The following is a 23,483-nucleotide window of genomic DNA, read 5'->3' on the forward strand; positions in this document are numbered from 1 at the left end:
AAATGAGACAATGCAGAATTCAATGCAAAAGGACTTGGAATTCCTTGTGCAAAATTCTCTAAAGATTAACTTACAGCTTGTATCCATGGTAAGGAAGACAAATGCAATGTTAACATTCATTTTGAGAGGACTAGAATGCTAACAAGGTAATGCAAGGGTGTAATTCTGAGGCTTTACATGGCATTGGTCTGACCATACTTGAAATACAGTGAATAGTTTTAGGCCTCTTATTTAAGAAGGAATGTACTTGCATTGGAGAGTATCCAGAGAAGGTTCACCAGGATATCTCTGGGAAAATATGAGGAGCATTTGATAGTCTGCTGATTCTCTGGGTCTGCACTGACTGGAATTTAGAAGAATGAGGTTTCAATGTAATTCCCCCCCCACTTTATCAAATATTGAAAGGCTTGGGTAGAGTGGACATGAAGAGAATGTTTCTTAGTGGAGTGTAGGGATTTATTTTAGCCAGAGGATGGTAAACCTGTGTAATTCGTCACCTTGGACTGCTGTAGAGACCAAGACATTGAATATACTTAAAGCGGTGGTTGATGGCTTTTGATTAAAAAGGGCATCAGAGGTTATGGGGAGAAGGCAGGGGAATGGGGTTGAAAGGGATAATTAAAATGGCACAACGTGGTCTAATTCTGTTGATGTCTTATGGTCTTAATAGCATGTCATCTCAACTTCAATTTTTGTTCCTCTGTACTCTTTATGATCATTCGCTGTACATTTTATTTTCTCCCTTGCCATCTCCAAAAATGTATTCTCTTTCTTTGCATTAAATTTGATTTGATAACTACTGCGTATGAAGATTAAGCAGTCTTTCAAGTGATCTGCAACTCATTGTCTGGAAATTTTGAAGTTGCAACATACAGGTAATCTAAATTGGGGCACGTTTTGAGAAGGACAAAATATGTGAAGTATGATATATCTATTCTAGGTGGGAAAAATATTTACTAACCACTTTTCTAGGCTTCCTGTTTTCAAACATCAAATCCTTGCTACTTTTGAATAAATGCAATTGTTTAATTTTCCTTTGTAGTGCCCTAACAAATGCTATTATAAATTTATGTATAATATTAATTACAGTGTTTATTTGAAAACACCCCTTTAAATTACCCAACTATGTCCATTTTCAAAGAGATTCCATTTCAAGAGACACACCTAATTCCCTCTACTACCACCCTCCTGTGTCTGGTGGTACTGGACCTCACCCTCAATAGTCTCTCTTTTGGGACCTCCCATTTACTTCAGGCTTGAGGTGCATGCAGTCAGGGGCACCTGCATAGGTCCCAGCAATGACTTCCTTTTTGTTGCCTATGTAGATCAATCCATATTCCAAGCTTTCCCTAGTAATACTCACCAACTCTTCCTGTACTACATTGACAACTGCATTGGTGCTGCTTCGTACACCCATGTTGAGCTCATCAATTCAATCAACTTTACCTCCAACTTCCACCCTACCCTTACATTCACTTGATCCATTTCTGACACCTCTCTCTCCTTTCTTGATCTGTCTCCATCATTCTTCTCACCATGTCTCCTGTAAAAAGGCCATCCCCTTCATAGAATGGGGTTTTTCTTTCTCTACCATTAATGCTGCCCTCTCACACATCTCCAATTCCTGGACATCCACACTAACCCATCGTTCCACCTTTTAACAGGGATAGAGTTCCTCTTGTTCTTTCCTATCATTTCATGAATCTCCGCATCTAACATGTCATTCCCTGCAACTCCGTCAACGTGACCTACCACGAAACACATCCTTAACTCCCCTCTCCGCCTTCCACAGGAATTATGCAAGCATGATTTATTTATCCATTCGACCCTCCCTGCAAGCAGCGGAGGCCGTGCACCTGCCCATACACCACCACCCTCACCTCCATTGAGGGCCCCAAACAGTCCTTCCAGGTGAGGCAATTCTTCATCTGTGAATCTGTTGGGGTTGTCTGCTGTATCGAATACTTCCGATGCGGTCTCTTCTATACTGGTGAGACATGAAGTAGATTGGGGAACAGCTTGTTGTGCATCTCGGTCAGCTCCATCTGCAAAAAGCGGAATTTCCTGTTGGCACACTATTTCAATTCCTATCCCCATTCCCATTCTGACATGCTAGTCCATAGCCGCCTCATCTGCCATTGAGGTCACTCTCAGGTTGAAGAAACAACACCTCATATACCATCTTGGTGGCCTCCAAACTGATGGCATGAACATTGATTTCTCCAACTTCTGGTAATTCCCCCTCCCCTTCCTTCCCTCTTCTATTCCCTACTGTGGCCTCTTACTACTACTACTCTCCTGCCTATCATCTCCCCCTCTCCTATCAGATTTCTTCTTCTCCAACCCTCAATTTATCATCTCCCATCTTCTTACTTCATCCCCTTTCCATCTGGCTTCACCTACCACATTCCAGCTTGTCTTCTCCCTCCCCCCACCACCTTATTCTGGCTCCTTCCCCCTTTTTTCCAGTCCTGATAAAGGGTCTCAGCTGGAAATGTTGACTTTTTATTTGTATCCATAGATACTGCCTGACCTGCTGAGTTCTGCTAGCATTTTGTGTGTGCTACTCTGGATTTCCAGCATCCGCAGAAACTCTTGAATTTCCTATTTCAGCAACTGATTCACAAGTTAAAGTTGTGAGCTTTCTGAAAGGAACGGAATTTCCCTCAAGAGTAGAGTCTCAAGTGGTTATTAAAGCGGTTATTAAAGCTTAATGTTAATTCAAATGCAAAGCCATTCAGAAACATGTGATCTGGGGTGAACTGATCTGTGTATTAGTGATTTGTATGTGATTTGTAATTGATCTCAATTGTGATTTATTCCTATCCATTCTGTTAAGCCTTACTAGTTTGCATTGTGTAGCCCCTGGAGACGATGTGTATCTCTGCATTATAAACAGCCAGACCATTGTGTTCAAACTGTCATTAGGTTTTTTGTTTGTAGGAAAGTTTTGTGGTAATTTCAATAAATCACTTTTCAGTTTTTACTTAGGAAATACTATATTTTTTCTGTGTGTAAAAGGTATACAACATTCAGATATTGTGACAGTTACTGATTTTTTTAAAAATGGAATTATGGAATAAGCATTTGGATTTCATCCCATTAATGTAATGAATTTTATCCTAGTGTTATAGCATTGTGAAAAATATAATTGGCAATTTGCCTTCAAATAACCAGGGAAAAAAAAACATTAGGCCAATAAGTATTGGTATCTGATTGCTTGGGTATTTTCAAAACCATTTATTTTAGTTGATGCTGCAGATTTGTCATTGTAAGTTAAAACGTAAGATCCATCATATGTGTAACTTAATTGGGGAAACTTGCAACACAAGTGTTACTTAATTGGGGAAGCTTGTAGCACTGAATTTCTTGAGTATGTTTTCCATGTGTAGTAGATCAGAGATTTTGGTGTATATAATTTGCCAGTCCTTATGAAGATTCAAACTATGCTTTTTCCTAGTTGAAAGTAAAAGCTTATTCTTAATATTCCAACTGGGTTACTTTAGATGTGCTTTAAATTATTCTAGCAATTAAAATATGAAGTGCATATACAACTGAAGAACTTGAAGCTGATTGTCATAAATTGTTATTAATCAAATCCTTTAAATTATTCAGTTAAACTGTTTTAAGTGCCATAATGTTGATTTAAATGAAAAGATTTTTGCAGTGACTTTGTGTAATATTACTGCAGTTGAAGTTGTGTTGAATCATCAAATTGATGCTGATAACATTTTACTGCTCTGGCTGGTTACATGTACAATCTTTTTTAAACCATCAGAATTCTTGGTTCCTTTGAAAAGGAAGTTTTAGTATTTTGTGTGAAGTTTTGTTTGCCAATAATTTAGGCAAATGCACATAATTTAGTTCCCAGGTGAATTATTCTTCTTCTGCTCCAAAATATTGATAGAACCTTCAAGAAGCCAAGGAGAAAAAGATCTGACCATTGGCCACCCTCATTATACTTAATGCAAACATTCAACATGATGCCAAAACTTGAGTTGTGTTTGACTTTGACCAATGGCAAATCCATCTATAGATCCACTTAAATATTTGTCAAATGTTTGTATTAATGCATTGCCATTTTCCCCATTGTAGTGAAGTAGTGTAATGAACAGACTTCCAAAAGCAGCTCAGAATATCAGTGACTTTAATTTCACTTTTATCTTCAAGTACAAATTTCAGGAATAACTTATTTTTGTCTTGTGTGTTTCGGGTAGATTATAATGGAAACGATTAACAGCAATGCAACAACTTAACAGCAATTAACAGCAGCTTAACATTTAAAAAATGTAAATTGGTCAACTGAAATACAAAAAAAATCATTTAAAGCCAATATGAAGAATTGACCACACAAAAAATTAGCTGCTTTCAAGATTTTTGACATTATTTCATCTCAAATTTACTTTGGAACCTGCTTTCATTTTTAAAAACATGAAGAGAAAATCTACAGATGCTGGAAATCCAAGCAACACACACAAAATGCTGCAGGAACTCAGCAGGCCAGGCAGCATCTATGGGGGGGGAAATACAGTCAACTGTCTCAGCCCGAAAGGTCAACTGTACTTTTTTCCATAGATACTGCCTGGCCTGCTGAGTTCCTGTAGTATTTTGTGTGTGTTTCATTTTTAAAAACATGTTTTGGTTCTATAAGTTCTAATCGCTGTTAATCATTCTGTTTTGACTATACTGTTGATTTGAATTTGGATGTCTTGTATTCCTACATTTATTGTGAGTGAAACCTTTTTTTGTCATTGTGGTATTTAATAGTCTTTTGTTCACAGCTTATTAGATTTAAATGTTTTTAGAATGAATTTGATATGCCCAAGTTTTAACAGACAAAATGAAGAGCTAACCATTGTGACAGTTCTCCCTTTGAAATCATTTGAGAAATGGATAGTCAAATCTCTGTGCAATCTTAATTCCCGTGTTGAATTGTTAATGTAAAAATAAGTAGTGAACTGCATTCGCTGTAAATGTTAAAACAACAAATTAAGATATTTTGCTCATCTTTAACCTGTCTGTGGGTTTCAGGTAGTTCTGGCCAGTCAGCATCCATGGCCATTGCTGGCACCAACCAACTTGCCATTACCAAGACAACATCCGTTCTGCAAGATGGAGTTATAGTTACAACAGCAGCTGGAAATGCATTGCATAGTCAGGTCCCCATGGGGGGCACACTTCCCATCATTGGTCAGAACCAGGCTTTTCAGTTTGGACATGCTGTCCCTACAAGTAGCAATCATACACATCCTGTTAACCCAAATCTCCTTGGCTCTCTGTCCATTCCTCTAACAATGAACCAGCAACAGCTCCTGAACCAGAATATGTTGAACATGTTACCTACATCCGGAGATGGCAAGGGAGAAGTCTCTGTTAACCCTTTGGGAATTCTGAACCCAAATTTAAATGCAGCTTTGACTTTGCTTCCCAGTGATTTGGCTGGACAGACTTTGCAACCTGTTCAACTTTTGGCAACATTGTTTCAAAACCAGACACAGACTACAATGCTACCCCTTACATCTTTTAACTTGACTCTCCCAGATTTATTACAGCAACAAAGCCACCCTTCACCTTCAGTGACACAGATCCAAACCATGCCAGATCATTTACATAGCAATCAATTAGTTAGTAACAGACCAGAAACCCTTTTGACAAACCCTCTGGGGAACCCTTTACCAAGCCTTTCAAGCAATGACACTACTACAAACCCGCTCCTCCTCCCAGCTGTCACAGCAGCCCCGGGACTAATGGCCCTGAATCCCCATCTGTTGAGAAGTGTTCTGCACTCTCCTTTGGACCATGGTACTAATCATTCTGAGGTTTCCATAGCAACCTCATCCCAAGCAACCACTACCACTACCACATCATCAGTAGCAGCACTTGCTGTCTCAACTCTGGGTGGGACAGCAGTCATGTCAATGGCAGAATCGTTGCTACCTATTTCAGCTGCTGGGCATGCAACAGGACCTACAAAATTGAACAACTCCTTGCTACCACACCTCCCTTTGCTAGGAGCCAACCTTCTTGGTAAGTTTTGAATTGGCAAGTGATTAATACATTATTTAATTGTGTTAATGCAAGAGACATTTCTGCAATGTAAATTTTGCTCCCTGTTTAAAATATTCCTTGAAAATTTTTGAGAGTATTGAAAGAAATGTATTGCTCAGAAAAATTCCTCCACCTACATTTTGAAATGTATTTGTTGAGATACTCCATTTTTTAACATTTCAACTTCACAGAAAAGCAGTTGGTACATGTGTAATAGACTGCAATGTAAATTTTTCTCCCTATTTACATAAGGAAGTCCATGGACGATGGATTAATATTTTGGTCAGCAAGTTTCCCCTTCTGATACCTGGTATACTGAGAAATGAATGGAAAATGTAGTTGTTTTGGGAAGCTCCATTTACTTATTTTTCAGGTACTTCTACTGCCATCTCCAAATTTTATATGCAGAGTTCCTGGCAAATTTAATTTGGGGTGAAATTAATATTGAATCACATGTAAAGATGAGATTTATTTCAATAAAACTGAATCACCTGGATTGACCCATGAAGGTAGTGTGCAACATATTTAGTGTCACGAAATATAAAATAAAAAGCTTTTGGTTCAGGATATGAGGAGACATTGTTTACTCTCTGAATGAATTATGGAAACTGGCATTACTTAGTCTGTTTAATTTCAACAGCTATTTTGCACTGAGAACTACTGATTTGAGAGCAGGAAATTGTGGCAAGTGAAATAGGGTATATAGCATCTGAGTGACCAAGAACAGTAGTTGGATATCCTCAGACAGTCAGAGTAATGGGTTCCAAAATAGCTAGCACAAGGCAAGACAATAAAAATTAAAATAATTTCAATGTGATATTAATAAAGACTGAAATAAGCATGAAAATAAGCAGGGGTTAATGCTAAATATCATATTTTAACCTTAAGAAATGCTACACCACATTAGGTGTAAATTGGGAGGATTTAACAGTGAGATCATTAAAATAACTTAATGACTATTCTGATTTAATTATATATGTTTGAACCTTGCTGCTTTTCCGACTAGGTGTAGATGTGACAAACGTAGACCTTGTATTACTCAATATACATTAGAAGTTAGCTAAACTAATTGTTGTCATTTTCTCACACACTGTATGGTATCTCAGTGACAAACACTGGATCTCCATGTTTACTTCACATAGTTTTTCACCCAGTTAGCTGTAGCATTTGCTCAATGATGAACCTCACTGTTACTTGGACACAAAATTATGAGTTAAGGTAAAGAACAGAGGGACTTGGCATTTTCAAGAAATTTATTTTTGGTCTAATATGCATCTGCTTTTCAATGAATTGCCATGAGTGATAAATAGAACTTTTGACTTATTTAGTTTTCAGCTAATGTTTTCCCTTGAAATATAGTTAACAAAAGCCTTTCTAACATCTGCCCTTGTGTCTGTACTTAACAAAACTGAAATGTAATTGAGTTTTTGAAATAATATGCAAGTGGCAACACTCTCAAATTTAAAAGCACACTGTCTTTCGAATGTGTTAAATAATGTAGCTTTCATTTTATGATCCAAAACATTTTGATGATCTTAATGCACTATCCAAACAATTTGAAGTCAGAATTATTGTACGAGTAAAAGGGATTTGTTGTACTGCTTTGGCTACCTACAGTACTATACCAAAGTATTAGGCACATGTAAATAAAATTATGTAAAGCGAAGATGCTGTCAAAGATGATAAAAGTTAAGTTCCTAAATGTCAAAAACTTTTACTCTAAAGTACAGTGAATGGTTTAAAAAAAGCTAAATCAAAGCAGTGTATGGTTTGACCACCCTTTGTCTTTAAAAATGCAACAATTCTCTTAGGTGCACTGTCATGCAGATATATAAGAATATCAGTTGGTAGGTTGCTCCAGGCATCTTGCAGAACTGGGCATGGTTCTGCAGTCTTTGGCTGTCTCACTTGCTTCTGTCTTTCCAGGTAATCCCAGGCAGCCTCAATGATATTAAGATCAGGGCTCTGGAGAGCATACCATTTGAAACCATATTTTAAAAAATCTAAGGTGCCTAAGACTTTTACACAGTACTGTAAATGTTAGTAATGTATTGTAAGTGTTTATTAGAGGAGTATAATGGATATCTGCTTGTTCTCAAACATATATTTTAGATTTTTTTTTCAAAAACCACTTCCTCTTGCAGCACTTATTGACTATAGGACCTTGATTAATGAAAATGTATTAAATTTTCATCCATAGTCATATTGCCTCAGGTTTTGCTTTCCTGGCAAAATGCACTGATGTCTTCTCATTGATGACTGTTTTAAAATTATGTGGTGATATGTTCTGTTTTGCTTCCAACCTATTTTTCTTAAACATGTGTACTGCCATTACCATGGCTAGCAAAGAGCTGTAAATATTATTTGTTCTGCAGCAAGAAAAATAATTGACAACAAATCCAAACAGTTAAACCAACCATGGAAGTAAACTGATTTTTTTTTGTCTGCTGCAGCTTTGCTTTTTAAACATGGAAACTTGTCCCTCAATCATTTAAAACTTGCTGAATTGGTGTTGTAATGTATTGAATTTAGCAATAAAAAATTATTATTTTCTACAGTACAATATACATCAATGAGTATACTTTAAATCTGTTTGTGGATTAATATAGCAAACTATTTGCTCCAATTTCCTCCACAGTCCAAATATCTTAATAGGTTAATTCGTCATTGTAAATTTTCCTGTGATTAGGTTAGGGTTAATTGGGTTTGTCGGGGGTTGCTGAGGCGGCATGGCTCAAAGGGCTGGGAAGGCCTAATCCACGATGTAGTCCTAAAATAAAAAAAACTTCCCCAGTCTAGCGCAGTAATTATCTTTTTCTTAGTCAAGTTGCAAACATTGTTGGTTTTAATATATGCATATTACTTCTATGAATATTGCTCTCAGCAGAACTATTCCAAATTGTTTCTAGCATAACTTTTATCCATATCTTTTGAATCTTCTATAATTGACAATGTTGGAGAAGGCAAACAAGGAACTGCATTTTGTTTTGTTTTTGCAGAGCAATTTGAAATTATAGTGGAGTACAAAAAGCAGTTTTGTCTCAATACCTGGGAGAATATATTTGTTTGGGAGGTGGTACAAAGCAGTTTCATCATATTGCTTGCCAGATGTTATCCTGTGAGAAGATTTTGCCTGGGTCAGACCTGTATTCAATTCTGTCTTTGAAGTGCATGCGATCTGAGAAGCTGCTTCCTTTCTCTGGAGAATCCACAATTAGGGAACAGAAATATGGAGGAAGGGTTTGGACATAACAGAGACTAATAAATTCCTATAATTCTTAATCCAAAGGCTACAGATTCTTAGTGGTTGAGAATATTAAGTCAAAGATTGAAAGTTTTGAATGCCAACAAGATTAAGAGTATGAAAATACATTTGAAATAAAGCACCTGCCATGATGGCATTGACTGAGGAATCTGCACAGGCCTTGTAGGTTATTCTTGTTCATGTTTTTACTGTATAAATTTGAGCAGCAGAATTTTGAGTGAACCAGCCCCATTTCCTGCACTGTCCTAACTATTATCCTTTCATTCACTGATTCCAATTTTAAAAAAATGTTCTTTGAATCACTTAATTACTTCTTTAGCTGTGTCATTTTTCACCTTGTGTTACAATTCTAGACCATCTCAGCTCTTCAAATCTACCTTTGCCTTCCGTTGTCTGCCATAGCTATTGCCTTGCAATAGTCCTCACGTAGTTGGAATACTTCCAATAAAATCTCTCCGCTGTCTATCTCCCACTACTTTTATCCTTCCCACCACTAGTCTCCAGGTCACCCTTGCGGCAAGGTGTAGCACCTACTTAGCCATCCCCTGCCCCCCGGATCAGGGTCATCTGAAGCCATGTGAGCAGCTGGTGGATGATCATATGAACAGCAGGTGCATATCACAAGTCCTAGTTATGTGACCACTGACACCAAGCAGACAATCTCTGGAGAGTGTCGATTGTGGTTTATGTCACTTTTCTTGTAAAGTCACTGCCCAGAAGAAGACAACGGCAAACAACTTCTGTAGAAAAATTTGCCAAGAGCTATCATTGTCTTGGAAAGACCATGATTGCCCATATCATGCAACATGGCACAAAATGATGATGACATATCTGAAATGTCATGGGGCAATTATTGTATCGTAAAGGATCAATATAAATGCAGGTTATTGTTTTATTGCCAAGTCCATGGCGATATCTATGGATTTTGCACTAGCTTTGCTGCAGCATTGTGGAGTTCATGATAGCAAAACTAGAAATGTCTTCAGCCACAACAATTAATTCATGCTAAACCATTGGTAATAGAGATGGTGCCAACCCATTGACAAAATGGCTGTAAGTCAATGTTCAGTTTTGGATTTCAGGTGCTTGGATAGTGTTAGAGGAAAATAAGTTTAAAAAAAATACTAACAGTGAAAATCTTGAATGAAGAAAAATTGAAAGGAGCATTCAACAGAACAAGTGGTATCTGTGGAAAGAGAAAGTTATCATTTCAAGTTGAAGACCCTTCATTTCCCATGATGTTCTGATGAAGTAGTGACTTAAAAGTTAGTTCTGCTTTTCAGTAGACATAGCCTGACCTGTTACATATTTTCAGCTTTCTCCCTTGAAATGATGCTAGTAGATATCTCCTATTTTAAATTTGGAAGAAGATGGAGCCTTTGGATGGAACAAGATGGAGTGTGAGGGAGCAATGGTCTTGGAAGGAAAAACTGTAAGGTTATCTTGTGCTAGCAAGCATCAGTGAGATGATTGAAGTATGTATAATTGGGCTCATGACTGTATAATAAAACGAGATGGTTTTCTATTGAAGGCAAAACTGTGTTGCTCTTTTTAAATTTAGGAATGTATGTAGAGCAATCCTTGTACACATTTTTGCAGCTGGATGCAACAGTGTGATTTTTGGCTCAGGTAGACTTACTGGTGTCTTTGGACAAAACGAGTTACATGAAATGAGTTTGGGTTATCTCACCTAATTTGTGAAGAATCTATCCAAAGCATCTAATTGCAGCAACTAAAAAGATGCAGCTTCACTTGGCAGCAAAACTGCCAACTGTTAGAGAAAATGAAAATCTTACAGTATCATCAGATGTGAGGTTACTGAGGTACAAAGAGCAGGGAACATGAAAGGAGAATTTTTTATAAAGATAAAAGATTAAGCTTTAGATTCTTGCACAATATAGTTCATTGAGATGAATTTAAAAACATATTAAGTTTATTAAAACTAAATATCAAAAAGACCTAAGTAATTGTTGTACAGACCATGCAGCGATGAATATAGTACACTGTATAAACGTTACACCTTGGCTTTCCTGCTTGAATAAATAATGTTTTGGTCAATAAAGGCAAGTATCTTTGTATCTGCTATCTTCAGGACACTAGGTACGAGGCTCTCAAGATCTTTATCCTTGTACTTTATGACAGGCTAATGAACAAAGACATAAGAAAAAGACATTCTCCATAGGTGCTGTTACAGAGAACTCAATCCTGTCATTCGTCCTGATAATGTGTCACAGCCCAAAACATCAGTTCTTTATCCTTTTCCATAGATGATGCCTGATCTGAGTTCCTCTTTCAGCATTTTGTGTTTTACATAAGAAATAGAGACATGAATGAGGTGGCTATTCAACCTCACATGCCTGCTATTCATTAAGATCATACATTCCTATTATCCCATGTGTCTTCTTTGTACTCCTGTTTCTCATATTTATTGATTCTCTTAATATAAGGTATATTGCTCTGGTTTTTTGTATGTACTCAGCTGGCCTCTTAATGAAGAAATAATTTTTGTATGATTCCTGTCACTTCGTTTGCCCACCCTAAATTCATTATCTCACAATTATTTGGATTGAATTCCATTTCCACACCAAACTAATCCATTAATTATACTGAAAATGTTGATGCCATCTGCATACTTAATGTACAAATCACCGATTAACAGGGGCTTGGCATTGAGGTTTTTGAAATTTCTCCTATGTAGAATGCATCAAGTACATCCATGGAGCTAATTATAACCATTAATCTTCCATTTGAATAAGAACTAGGGTACGTGGGTTTAGGGTGAGAGGGGAGAGATTTAATCAGAACTGAGTTTTCACCTAAATGGTGGTTGTAACTAGAAGAAATGGTTGAGCTAAGGACACGAGCATTTACAAGCCACTTAGTAAAGTTTGGATTGTACTTCCAAACACAAGTAAATGGAATGAGGTAGATGGTAATCGTGGTCATCATAGACCAGTTAGGCCTAAGAGCCTGTTTCAATACCGTATGACTTATAATAATGGTGCAACTCTAGTACATGATATAAACTCCATCCTGTCAGAAAAACAAAACACTTCATGCTGTTTTTGTGAACCTGTGTGACATTAAGTAATCTTGCATTCACTTTGAGAATTTTCCAATTATTTGCCCTCCTCACATATGATGATAATTGTGGCATATTACTATTCAGTCTCTTCCTTTCTCTTTTTTTAATACTCTAAGAATTGGCAATCTTCTAGTTTCCTGACCCTGTGCTTGCAGCCAAAGAGAATTGGCAGTCTACCCTCCCATAAGCATGAATAGAATAGAACTTCAGTGTCTTTACTCAAGGCAGCGAGATTGCGGTGCTACTCCAGTCCATTCAAAACAGATTTTACAATGCATGCAGTGTGGCTTAATTTTTTTTTAAATTCTCATATTTTCTCTCCCATGGGAGTTTTCTGAGGTCATTTTGGTAGCAGTTAACATTCCACTCAGGCCAAAGTCAAGCAGGCTTTTGATCTGAGTTATGGGACCAACATGCATGAAACAGCGCACCCTAACACCTTCACCATTGTTTTGGGAGATTTTAACCAGGTCAGTCTGAAAAAAATCACTAAGCAATTACCATCAACAGATCACTTGCAATACCTGAGGAAACAACACACTACACCACCATCAAGAATGCTGACTGTGCTATTCCACGCCCTCACTTCAGGAAGTCTGATCACCTGGCTGTACTTCTACTCCCTGAGTATAGGCAGAGGATGAAGACTGCAGCACCAGCAATGAAAACCAAGAAAGTATGGACAAGGGAAGCACAAGAGTGCCTACGGGACTGCTCTGAATTGGTGGACTGGACTGTATTCAGGAATTCATCGTTGAATCTGGATGAGTATGCTGCAGTTGTTACCGACTTCATTAAAACCTGTGTGGATGGGTGTGTGCCTACAAAGACTTGCTGTACATTCCCAGACTGAAAGCTGTGAATGATCCAGGAGGTACATCGTCTGCTGAATGCTCGATCTGTGGCTTTAAAGTCTGGCAATCCAGGCCTGTACCAGAAAGCAGGGTATGATTTGTGGAGGGCTATTTCAAGGGCGAAGAGACAATTTCGAATGATGTTGGAAGTGCCATCGGTTGCACAGCAACTCTGGCAGGGACCGCAAGACATTACTTCCTACAAAGCGAAATCCAATAGCATGAATGGCAGCAATGCTTCACTATCAGATGCACTCAATGCCTTTTATGCATGCTTTGAAAGGGAGAACACAACTATAGCTGTAAATATCCCTGCTGCACCTGATGACCCTGTGATCTCCATTTCAGAGCCGATGTTAGACTGTCTTTAAAGAGAGTGAACCCTCGCAAGGCGGAAGGTCCCGATGGAGTTCCTGGTGAGGCTCTGAAAACCTGTGCTAACCAACTAGCGGGAGTATTGAAGGACATTTTCAGCCTCTCCCTGCTTCAGATGGAAGTTTCCACTTGTTTCAAAAAGGCAACAATTATATCAGTGCCTAAGAAGAATAATGTGGGCTGCCTTAATGACTATCACCCGGTAGCACTCACATCGACAGTGATGAAGTGCTTTGAGAGGTTGGTCGTGACTAGACTGAACTGCCTCAGCAAGGACCTGGACCCATTGCAATTTGCCTATCACCACAATAGGTCAATGGCTCTCTGCATGGCTTTAGACCACCTGGACAACACAAACACCTACATCAGGATGCTGTTCATTGACCATAGCTCAGCATTTAATACCATCATTGCCACAATCCTGATTGAGAAGTTGCGGAACCTGGGCCTCCTTACCTCCATCTGCAATTGGATTCTCGACTTCCTAACCAGATGACCACAGTCTGTGCGGATTGGTGATAACATATCCTCACTGATGATCAACACTGCAACACTGGTGCATCTCAGGGGTGTGTGCTTAGCCCACTGCTTTGCTCTCTATATACCCACGACTATGTGGCTAGGCATAGCTCAAATACCATCCACAAATTTGCTGATGATACAACCATTGTTGGTAGAATTTCAGGTGGTGACGAGAGAGCGTACAGGAGTGAGATATGCCAACTAGTGGAGTGGTGCCACAGCAACAACCTGGCACTCAACATCAATAAGACGAAAGAGCTGATTGTGGACTTCAGGAAGGGTAAAAGGAAGGAACACATACTAATCCTCAGAAGTGGAGAGAGTGAGCAGCTTCAGGATCTTAGGTGTCAAGATCTCTGAGGATCTAACCTGGTCCCAACATATGGATATAGTTATAAAGAAGGCAAGACAGCAGCTATACTTTATTAGAAGTTTGAAAGAGATTTGGCATGTCAACAAATACACTCAAAAATTTATAGTTGTACTGTGGAGAGCATTATGACAGGTATGGAGGGGCTACTACACAGGACTGAAAGAAGCTGCAGAAGGTTGTAAATCTAGTCAGCTCCATCATGGGTACTAGCCTACAAAGAACATCTTTAGTGAGAGTGTCTCAGAAAGGCAGCATCCATTATTAAGGACCTCCAGCACCCAGTGCATGCCCTTTTCTCACTGTTGCCATCGGGTAGGAGGTGCAGAAGCCTGAAGGCACACACTCAGCAACTCAGGAACAGCTTCTTCCTCTCTGCTGTCTGATTCCTAAATGAACATTGAATCCTTGGGCACTATCTCACTTTTTTTAAAATGTACAGTATTTCTGTTTTTGCACATTTAATAATCTATTCAATATACATAATTGATTTATTTATTTATTATTATTTTTCTCTCTGTTAGATTATGTATTGCATTGAACTGCTGCAGTGTTGACAAATTTCATTTCACGTGCTGGTGATAATAAATCTGATTCTGATTCTTATTTTCATGCAGTGAGTAACTTCGATGGTCCATAACAGTTAAAGGTCATTGGCAAGTCAGATTATTCAGCTGCACTACAGACCTCAGGAAGAAACTGTTTTTCAGTCTTACTGTCTTGGCTACGATGCCTCAGTATCTCCTACCACATGGCTGGAGATTGAGCAAATAGTGTCTGGGATGGGATGGGTTTTTAAATATGTTACAAACGCACTGCAGACATCGAGAGTTGCAGATTGTCTCCAGGTCTAGTAGTTGAATCCCAGTGATGTGCTGAGCTGTCCTAATCACCTGTTGGTGTGCTTTGTGAGCTTCCAGCTGCAGTACCATACTGTCATTCTATTGTCAGTATGCTCTCTATTGCACATCATTAAAAGCTGGCTGCAATTTTTGGAGCAGTTTAGCTCTCCTTTCCTACGTATTGAACATAGCTTCTTGTTGAGCAGTGTCTTACAGGGGAAAATATGAGAATTCAAGTCCAAGGCTTTTCCATCTACACCCCCCCCCCCCCCAATCTCCAAACTTACAATTTGGGGGATATTCATGCTCCTGCACATTTTGGCCTTTTTGCATGACTCTAATTTTAAATGTTCCACCACTACTGAGCACAGCCTTCAGCTGCTAAGACACTGAATACTGGAATAACATCCTAATCTGCTTTAGTAATGGTTTTCTTCTCTAGGATGCTGTTAAAACCTAATTCCTCAATGAAACTTCTGCTGGCCTTTGCTTTTATATCCTTATGTAGCTCTGTCAAATTTTTTTGACAATGCTCCAATCAAGGATGTTTACTTAAATTCACCCATTGAGCAAGTGCGAATTATTGCTAGAATTATATAAACTAGGTTGTTAATAAATTCTATTTTCTGAAATGGCTTTGTGGATAAATGCATCATCTATATCATGCTGAAACATAGATGGAAAGAACACTTAGTGTTCTTCATTATTTCTTTAGTTGTTTAGCTCCATTAGATAATTTGAAGACAACACAAAGTTCTTGAAGACATTTATAATTGAACTGGAGCAATGAAGCAAGCAAACAATAAGAGCCAATCACTGAATACCTGCAGTGGTATTTTGGAAGAATGGCTCATCCAGAAATTGATGATAAATGCAAAAATTGCCAAGAAGTCTACCCCACCAGAATGAAAAATGCTCAACTAAATGTTCTGGTCCTGATTGCTGATGAAATAGCTTGCTGATTAAGTAGTCCTGGCTCTCTCACCGGAAGTCATTTTGTGGTAGGCAACTGCTCCAGCAAAGTGCCAGCAAAGAGAGGATACCATCAGGAGATAAAATCTTTCATGGAAGGAGGACGGCCAAAGAGCAGTGCACCTGAATGAATCAATCTCTCTCTCTCCCTCCCTCCCCCTCCCTCTCTCTCACTCACATCTACCTTCTGACAGGTGGTGAAAGAAAAGTTGCATGAATCAAAAATAGGATTTCAAGATGTGACAGATCAAGTTGAAATTGACAAACATGAAAGCTTTAAAGTGGCGGATAATTTGTATGGATAATCTGCATTCAGAAGTATTAAGAAAATGACAAGTTAATGAAGTATTAATTGCACTTGTGAATGTGGGATCCTGTAAGAGATTGTTACAAAATCTGTTTCAACTGGACAATATCAACAAAATGTTCATATGAGGAAATTGTATTAGAGGCTAATTCTTTTTGTGTCGTGTTAAGTTTATGCTTTCTAGAATCTGTCATGTCTTGTCCCTTTCTAGCCTATAATAGTTATATGTCCCTTTCCGTTGAATTGATCTAGTCTATAAATCAAACCTTGGAACCATTAAGCACCAACTGAAGAATTCAAACACTTCTTGCCAATTTTTGCATTTATCATCAATTTCTGGATGAGCCATTCTTCCAAAATACCACTGCAGGTATTCAGTGATTGGCTCTTATTGTTTGCTTACTTCATTGCTCCAGTTCAATTATAAATGTCTTCAAGAACTTTGTGTTGTCTTCATATTATCTTAACACCACATAATCCTTGTGCTTGGATTGATACTAGAATGAACAATCAAGTAAATGGTGATCAAATCTGTGAAGCGTTCCATATTTGTTCCTTGTCCGGTCAAAATCATTCCACCCTTTTTTACAAATTCTTAAACTGCAACAAACACTCTTCAATTGCATTCAACATAATTCCAAAAATTAATATGTTACATGCTATTGGCAGAACAATATCACAGCAATTAGTACTGCTGTCTCACTACTTCAGAGACCCAGGTTCAATTCTGATGTTGGATTTTGTCTACATACAGCTGGCAATTTCTGTGACCATGTGGGTTTCCTTCCACATTTTAAAGATGTGCTGGTAGGATAATTGCCCCCAGTAAATTATCCCTTACTAAACGTTCATGACAAAAAGAATCTTAGGGTTACTGTTGGGTATGTCAGAGGGAATAAGTGCAGGGAAATAAGACTACCAGTGGGATTGCTCTCCCAGCTTCCTTGTGTCCTTATGCAATAATTTACAATTTTAAAAACGTTTTTAAAAGTTCTGTCTTCGATCCAGTTTTTTTTACCATTTTGATTGTTTTCTTTCAAATAATAATATAAGCAATTCAGATTATAATTTTGCCATATTAATTTCAAACATCAATATTACAGATTTTGCTTTGCAAGTTGATCTCTGCCAAATTAATAATTTTACAACAAATTTACAATTTTAAAGCCACTGGATTGGAATTGAGTTGTTCTAGAGTACATTAACAAGTGGAAGAATCAAGTCATTTGTGAGATGGATTGATATTTTCAGTAGCCCATTGCTGACTTTGTAAGTTCCTAAATGTTAGATAATTTCATATAATCCTGATTAGAAGTAGGTGCAAGTGGATTTGAAATGGGGAAGGTGGTTAATAGTGGAAATTGAACCTTGAGAGCTGCAGGATAATGTTTAATTTTGGGAAATTATGTTAATGTATGTCACATTAACTAATACTTACATGGTGCTGCAGTCAGTTGAAGTTCATGATTTACTAATTTTAGTGAATATTTTGGTAGCACTTAAAAGATGAATGAAATCTAGAAATGGCTGTTTAATTTCTAGAATGCTATCAAAGAAAACTATATATCAGAAGAGGTTGTAGTGGATTGATTAATTGTATCATACACTTTGTTATCTCTAACTTTTCTGTCTAATTCATTGACAATGATACTGCTGTGATCAGTTCTCTTGTCAGTGCTTTCACTTGAGAATATAAGTTTATTACTCTTACCCAGTCATGTTCTATTGGTTGAATGCAATCCCCATTTTTGCTCAACAGGATTCAAGTGGTGCAACCTTGAGCATCTCTTGTACATAATGGAATTAGCTAAACATAAGATCTGACCAGATCATATTTGGGCATTTTCTCCTCTGCATAGCTAAACGGTATTCCAGATTTACATGGGGAAAATGTGTCTTATACCCATTCGTTTTCCTTCCACCTCTTATGGACACTTTCTTCTCTTCAAGTATTCTCAAAACTCATTCCCATTTAAAAACTCACCTCTTGCACCCAGCTGTTACTGGCAGCAGATAGATGACAAGAAAATCTTTTGAAATACCTATCTAATTCAAATTACAATCTTTTCATCTCCCAGATTTTTGAATATGGTGTCACTCTCAATCAACCTGCATTCACCACAGCTTCTAAATAAAGTCTTCCCTAATCAGGTTTCCATAATGGTCACGACATTTAAGCTGTCTTATCTTAGTGAGTTAAATGATTACCTTTTCACAAAATCGTCCTGCTGTGTCTGATCTGCTGCTTTTGACCTTTTAGACATGATCTTTTTCTGCTTTTTCTGATGTTTTTTCCCAACTTAGTCCATGTCAATAGAATTCCTTACTTCCACTTTTGGTTGGAAGTATTAATGTTAGTTTCTTTTCTGTCCCTAAATACAACGTGAAACCTAAGAAATGGAAGCAGAGCAAACAACACTTCTGAGCATTATTCAAGATTATGGAAATGTTCCATCGCAATACCATTTTCCAGGACTGTGTCCTTATCTAACAAATTGTTTAATGCCCAGATATTTATCAGTCTGTTTAAAATGAACATGACTTGGTTTCCACTACCACCTAGTGTAGAAAATTCTGAAGCTAAGTAATGCCAATTCTCCTCTTAAATAACCTTTATTTGATGTGTTCTGGAACTTGACTCGTCAGCCAGGGGAAACATCCCCCCACCCCTACATTTAGTTTGTCAAGATCTATTCTTGATCTGCTGAACATGATGCTCCTGTGCAAAACCATCCCTGCATTGCCACATTGGAACTGTGCGCTGTTCCGTTATCAGGGTGCATGTCTGTTATTCTTACAAGAATCACATTTCACTTTAAGTAAACCTTTAAGTCTTGTGTATATCTTTGGACCCAGGAACTGTTTTAGGTTAATTTAAAATTGCCCACAGTATCTGTGTTTTCATTTCAGGCGAGTTTCTGACTTATTCCATCATTATGTCTTTTGTTCCTTCCTCTGCCCTTATGCTGAAATATTCATATATACCTTCGTTATCTTCAGACTTTACTCTGTATGTCTTGACTCCAAATACCCTTAACCAAAACTCTGGCATTTTAATTCCCTCAGCTTCATAACTAAATCCAATGTATTGCAATAGCCCATGCACCTCTTTCTCGTCCTCCCAAATGCAATCATTTATCTTTTCTATTTATCTCCTGTAGTTTGAAGTCATATTTCCTTTGCACGGATGTAAAGGTTTATTAAAAGACTTTTTTAATGGTGTAAGCTAATAGAGCAACAGGAGGAATATAGAATATAGACCAATACAGTACAGGCCTTTCAGACCATAATGCTTTCTTTCTTTCTAAATCTTTTTATTAATATTAGTAATATGGACAGAATATAAATGATATATTGATAAAGAAATTACCAACATATAAATTCCATTACATATGAAAAAAAACATACATAATAGTTACAATATAAATAAATTTACCAAAACATAAGCCATAAAATATATGTATGAACATAGTAAGACTAAATATTTCATAATATATGATATAAAGAAAACAGAAAAAAGAAAGAAAAAAAAACAAAAAAAAATATAATACCAAACTAGCTAATCTAATCTAATAATTAATAACTAATATAGAAGAAAAAGAAGCAAAAAAGAGAAAAAAAGGGGGGCTGTTTATAATTTCTCACAAAAATAAGTATTCATCAATGCCGTCACTTCCGGTCCTCTCAAAATCCATAAGCTAAAAGCTGGGAAATCAAATGAACTTGGCACAGGGTCATATTACATCATATGAAAATGTTGAATAAATAGTCTCCATAACTTTTCAAATTTAATAGAAGTCTCAAAAGTACCACTTCTAATTTTTTCTAAATTTAAACATAACATAGTTTGAGAGAACCAATTAAATACAGTGGGAGGATTAATTTCTTTCCAGTTCAACAATATATCAGACCATAATGCTGTGTTGACCATTTAACCAACTCTTGAGATCAGTCTAACCCTTGCCTCCTACATAGCCCTCCATTTTTCTTTCATCAATGTGCCTATTTAGAGTTTCTTAAATGCCCCTAATGTGTCTGTCTCTACTACTACTCCTAGCAGCGTGTTTCATACACTCATCACTTTCAAAGTAAAGTATAAAGGTTTACTTCTGATATCCCCTATACTTTTCTCCAGCCACCTTAAATTTGGCCCCCTCTTTAGCCATTTCTGCCATGGGGAAAAAGTGGCTATCTACTTAATCTACACCTCTTATCATCTTGTACATGTCAATCAAGTCACCTCTCATCCTCCTTCATTCCAGCGAGAAAAGGCTGAGCTTGAACTATCTTCAGTTCTCAAATTATTTGGAAGCTGCTGGAGTATTGTTTTGCTCAAAAACTCTCGTGTCCTATTAATATAATGCACAAATATTTGAATAAAGTTCAGAGGAATTGAATAGAGTTTGTGCTGATTTGAAATTATCTAAATTATTTAATGAACGTCTGAAGGTGTTTAATGTAGTAAGCTTCTGAGCTAGAGCACTAATTCAGAGAGTTTTGAGAACTTCCTCATTTAATAAACCAAATTAGAGCCATTGTATTGAACAAAGCATTCCAGTGTGAAGCAAGATCAGGGAAAGTACCCAGAGAGCCAGTTTAGACTACAACCATTAAATATAATGGAGAAGAAAAGAATAATTTGATAGAATTACAAAGAAAGCAGTTCAGGTTCTCATAATTTGTGAGATTTGTATGGAAAGTTGAATTGGGAACTTAAACTTTGATTATACAGAAACTTGAGTATAATCTGATTTTTGACCACTTTGTCAGGTGGTGCTTGGTAGCAGATATCAAATTGATAGATGCATAAATTTAGATTTTTGTAGATGCTTATAAATATTTATTTTGTAAAACTGGCCTTATGGATATGCAGTGTTTCAAAATTTCAGAAACTGATTTCAAAGCAGCAAGATTGTAGGATAAGTAGGGTGAGTGCCAGAGTTATTTTCTGTGATAGTTAAGACAGCCTGCAAAGGTTGTGCAGAGTGGTGTCTAACTTTTTTAATGGTGAGCTTTTACATATTTTGGGGTAATTGACATTTGACCTTAACTGGCACGTTACAGTAGCCACCAATGATATCATCAACCTTGGTAATTTTTTCAAGATTTGACTCATTGACCTCTTTCCTGATTTTTTTTTTGTCCGCTCATAACTTAAGTACATCTGTCTTGATTTTCAAGCTGTATAATTCAAACAGTCGGCAGTTGTTAATTCTTGTACCCTCTTTTCATATCCTTATAATATGAATGGGAAACAAAGCAAAAGAGATATTTCACAGCCTTTGTCGAGTAACTCCGCTTTATCCAACAAAAGTGGAATTTGTCAGTAGCCAAATATTTTAATTCCTATCCCCATTCCCATTTGGACATGTCAGTCCATGGCATAGTCTTTTACCACGATGAGGCCTCTCTTAGGGTGAAGGAGCAGCATCTCATATTCCATCTGGGTAGCCTCTTACCTGATAGCATGAACATCAATTTCTCTAAGTAAATTTTTTCCCTCCCCGGTGTCCCTCCTGCTCCTTTCCCCCCATTGTCCTCTCTTCTCTCCTATCAGATTTCTCCTTCACCAGCCCTTTACTGTTTCCACCCTCCAGGCTTCACCTCTCACTGCCTAGCTAGTCCTCCTTCCACACCCACTCTCCCCCCTCTTCCAGCCCTGAAGAAGAGTCTTCGCCCACTACCTGACCTACTGAGTTCCTCCAGCATTTTGTGTGTGTGTTGTTTGATCCTCATTTATGTTCTGTTTTTTAATATGAGCGCTGGGAGGATTAGAGCTTGTCTTTCACATTTATTTGTACCAGTAGTCCCAGAGTTATTGCTGAATGTTTTGAAGTATCCTTCGACACTGTCAATAATGCTTATTGTGAGTTTAATCCAGAAACAGAATCCCTTCAAACTAATCACTGGAAATAGAACTACCTAAATTATTTTAAATCTATTGAAAAATTAACTAATGTTCTTGAATTAAATTATTGGTAGAAACCATCATACCTGAAATGAAAGGACAGATTCAGTGTTAAATTAACATTGTTAAATTCAGTTCTTAATTACTAAATGATGCCATGTACTTCATTCATTGAGTGTTCTCCATGTTTTGAATCCCTGAAAGATGTAATTCACATTAAAGCCTTTCATTGATAGCCTTCCTACGTGCATGGTGAATTTAATCAATTTTTTTTACTGCTGAGAGGATGATCAATCAGCACAGCTTCCCAGTGAACACAGGGATCAGAGGATTATACTTTGATTAATTGTTCTTAATTTGTCTGTAATGTTGTTACTACAAAGCCAAGTTGACTTTTTAATCTGTTTTTCTTTAATTGATTACTTGTGTATTTGTTTCAGAATTGTGCAGCCAATGCTTGTAGATTTCACCACTTAATCATGTTTATATTTTATTATTTCCAGGTGATCCGAGTTCATTCAACAATACTTTGAACAACCCACAGTTAAGCCATCTCCAGACCTTGATCAACACCAATCAAATGCTTCCTCAGACTAATCATCAACTTTTGCAAGGTCTGCAAGGGACTCAGGGTCTTCAGGGGTTTCAGGGTCACTCTTCACTTTCGGGCCCAAGCAACCCTCTAAACCCCATGGCATGTGTTTTTCAAAACTTTCAGGTAAGTAGTTTGCATGTTATCTTCTAATCTTACACATAATTACTGAATTGCTGACTTGAAAACAAAAGCTGGTCAAAACTCAGCAGATCAGGCACCATCTGTGGGTAGAGAGAATGGTTCGGGTTGAAGCCCCTCAGAGCTTTCAACCTTTCCTTCAACGTCAGCTGACCATTGACATCAGAAAAGGGCACTGCACATCATCATCTCTATATCAATG

General features: G+C 37.5%; 1 protein-coding gene across 5 annotated transcripts in view; it reads left to right on the forward strand.

Moving 5' to 3' along the window:
- LOC132394301 (methyl-CpG-binding domain protein 5-like) overlaps nt 1-23,483 on the forward strand; it is a 225,133-nt gene that overhangs the window by 157,163 nt on the left and 44,487 nt on the right. For all 5 annotated transcript variants that reach the window (XM_059970267.1, XM_059970266.1, XM_059970264.1 and 2 more), the window contains 2 exons: nt 5,032-6,027; nt 23,052-23,266. In XM_059970267.1, coding sequence (XP_059826250.1) covers nt 5,032-6,027; nt 23,052-23,266 — 1,211 coding nt within the window. The remainder of the gene's footprint in view (nt 1-5,031; nt 6,028-23,051; nt 23,267-23,483) is intronic.

Source organism: Hypanus sabinus, chromosome 5 (assembly GCF_030144855.1).
Source record: "Hypanus sabinus isolate sHypSab1 chromosome 5, sHypSab1.hap1, whole genome shotgun sequence".
Classification (NCBI taxonomy): domain Eukaryota; kingdom Metazoa; phylum Chordata; class Chondrichthyes; order Myliobatiformes; family Dasyatidae; genus Hypanus; species Hypanus sabinus.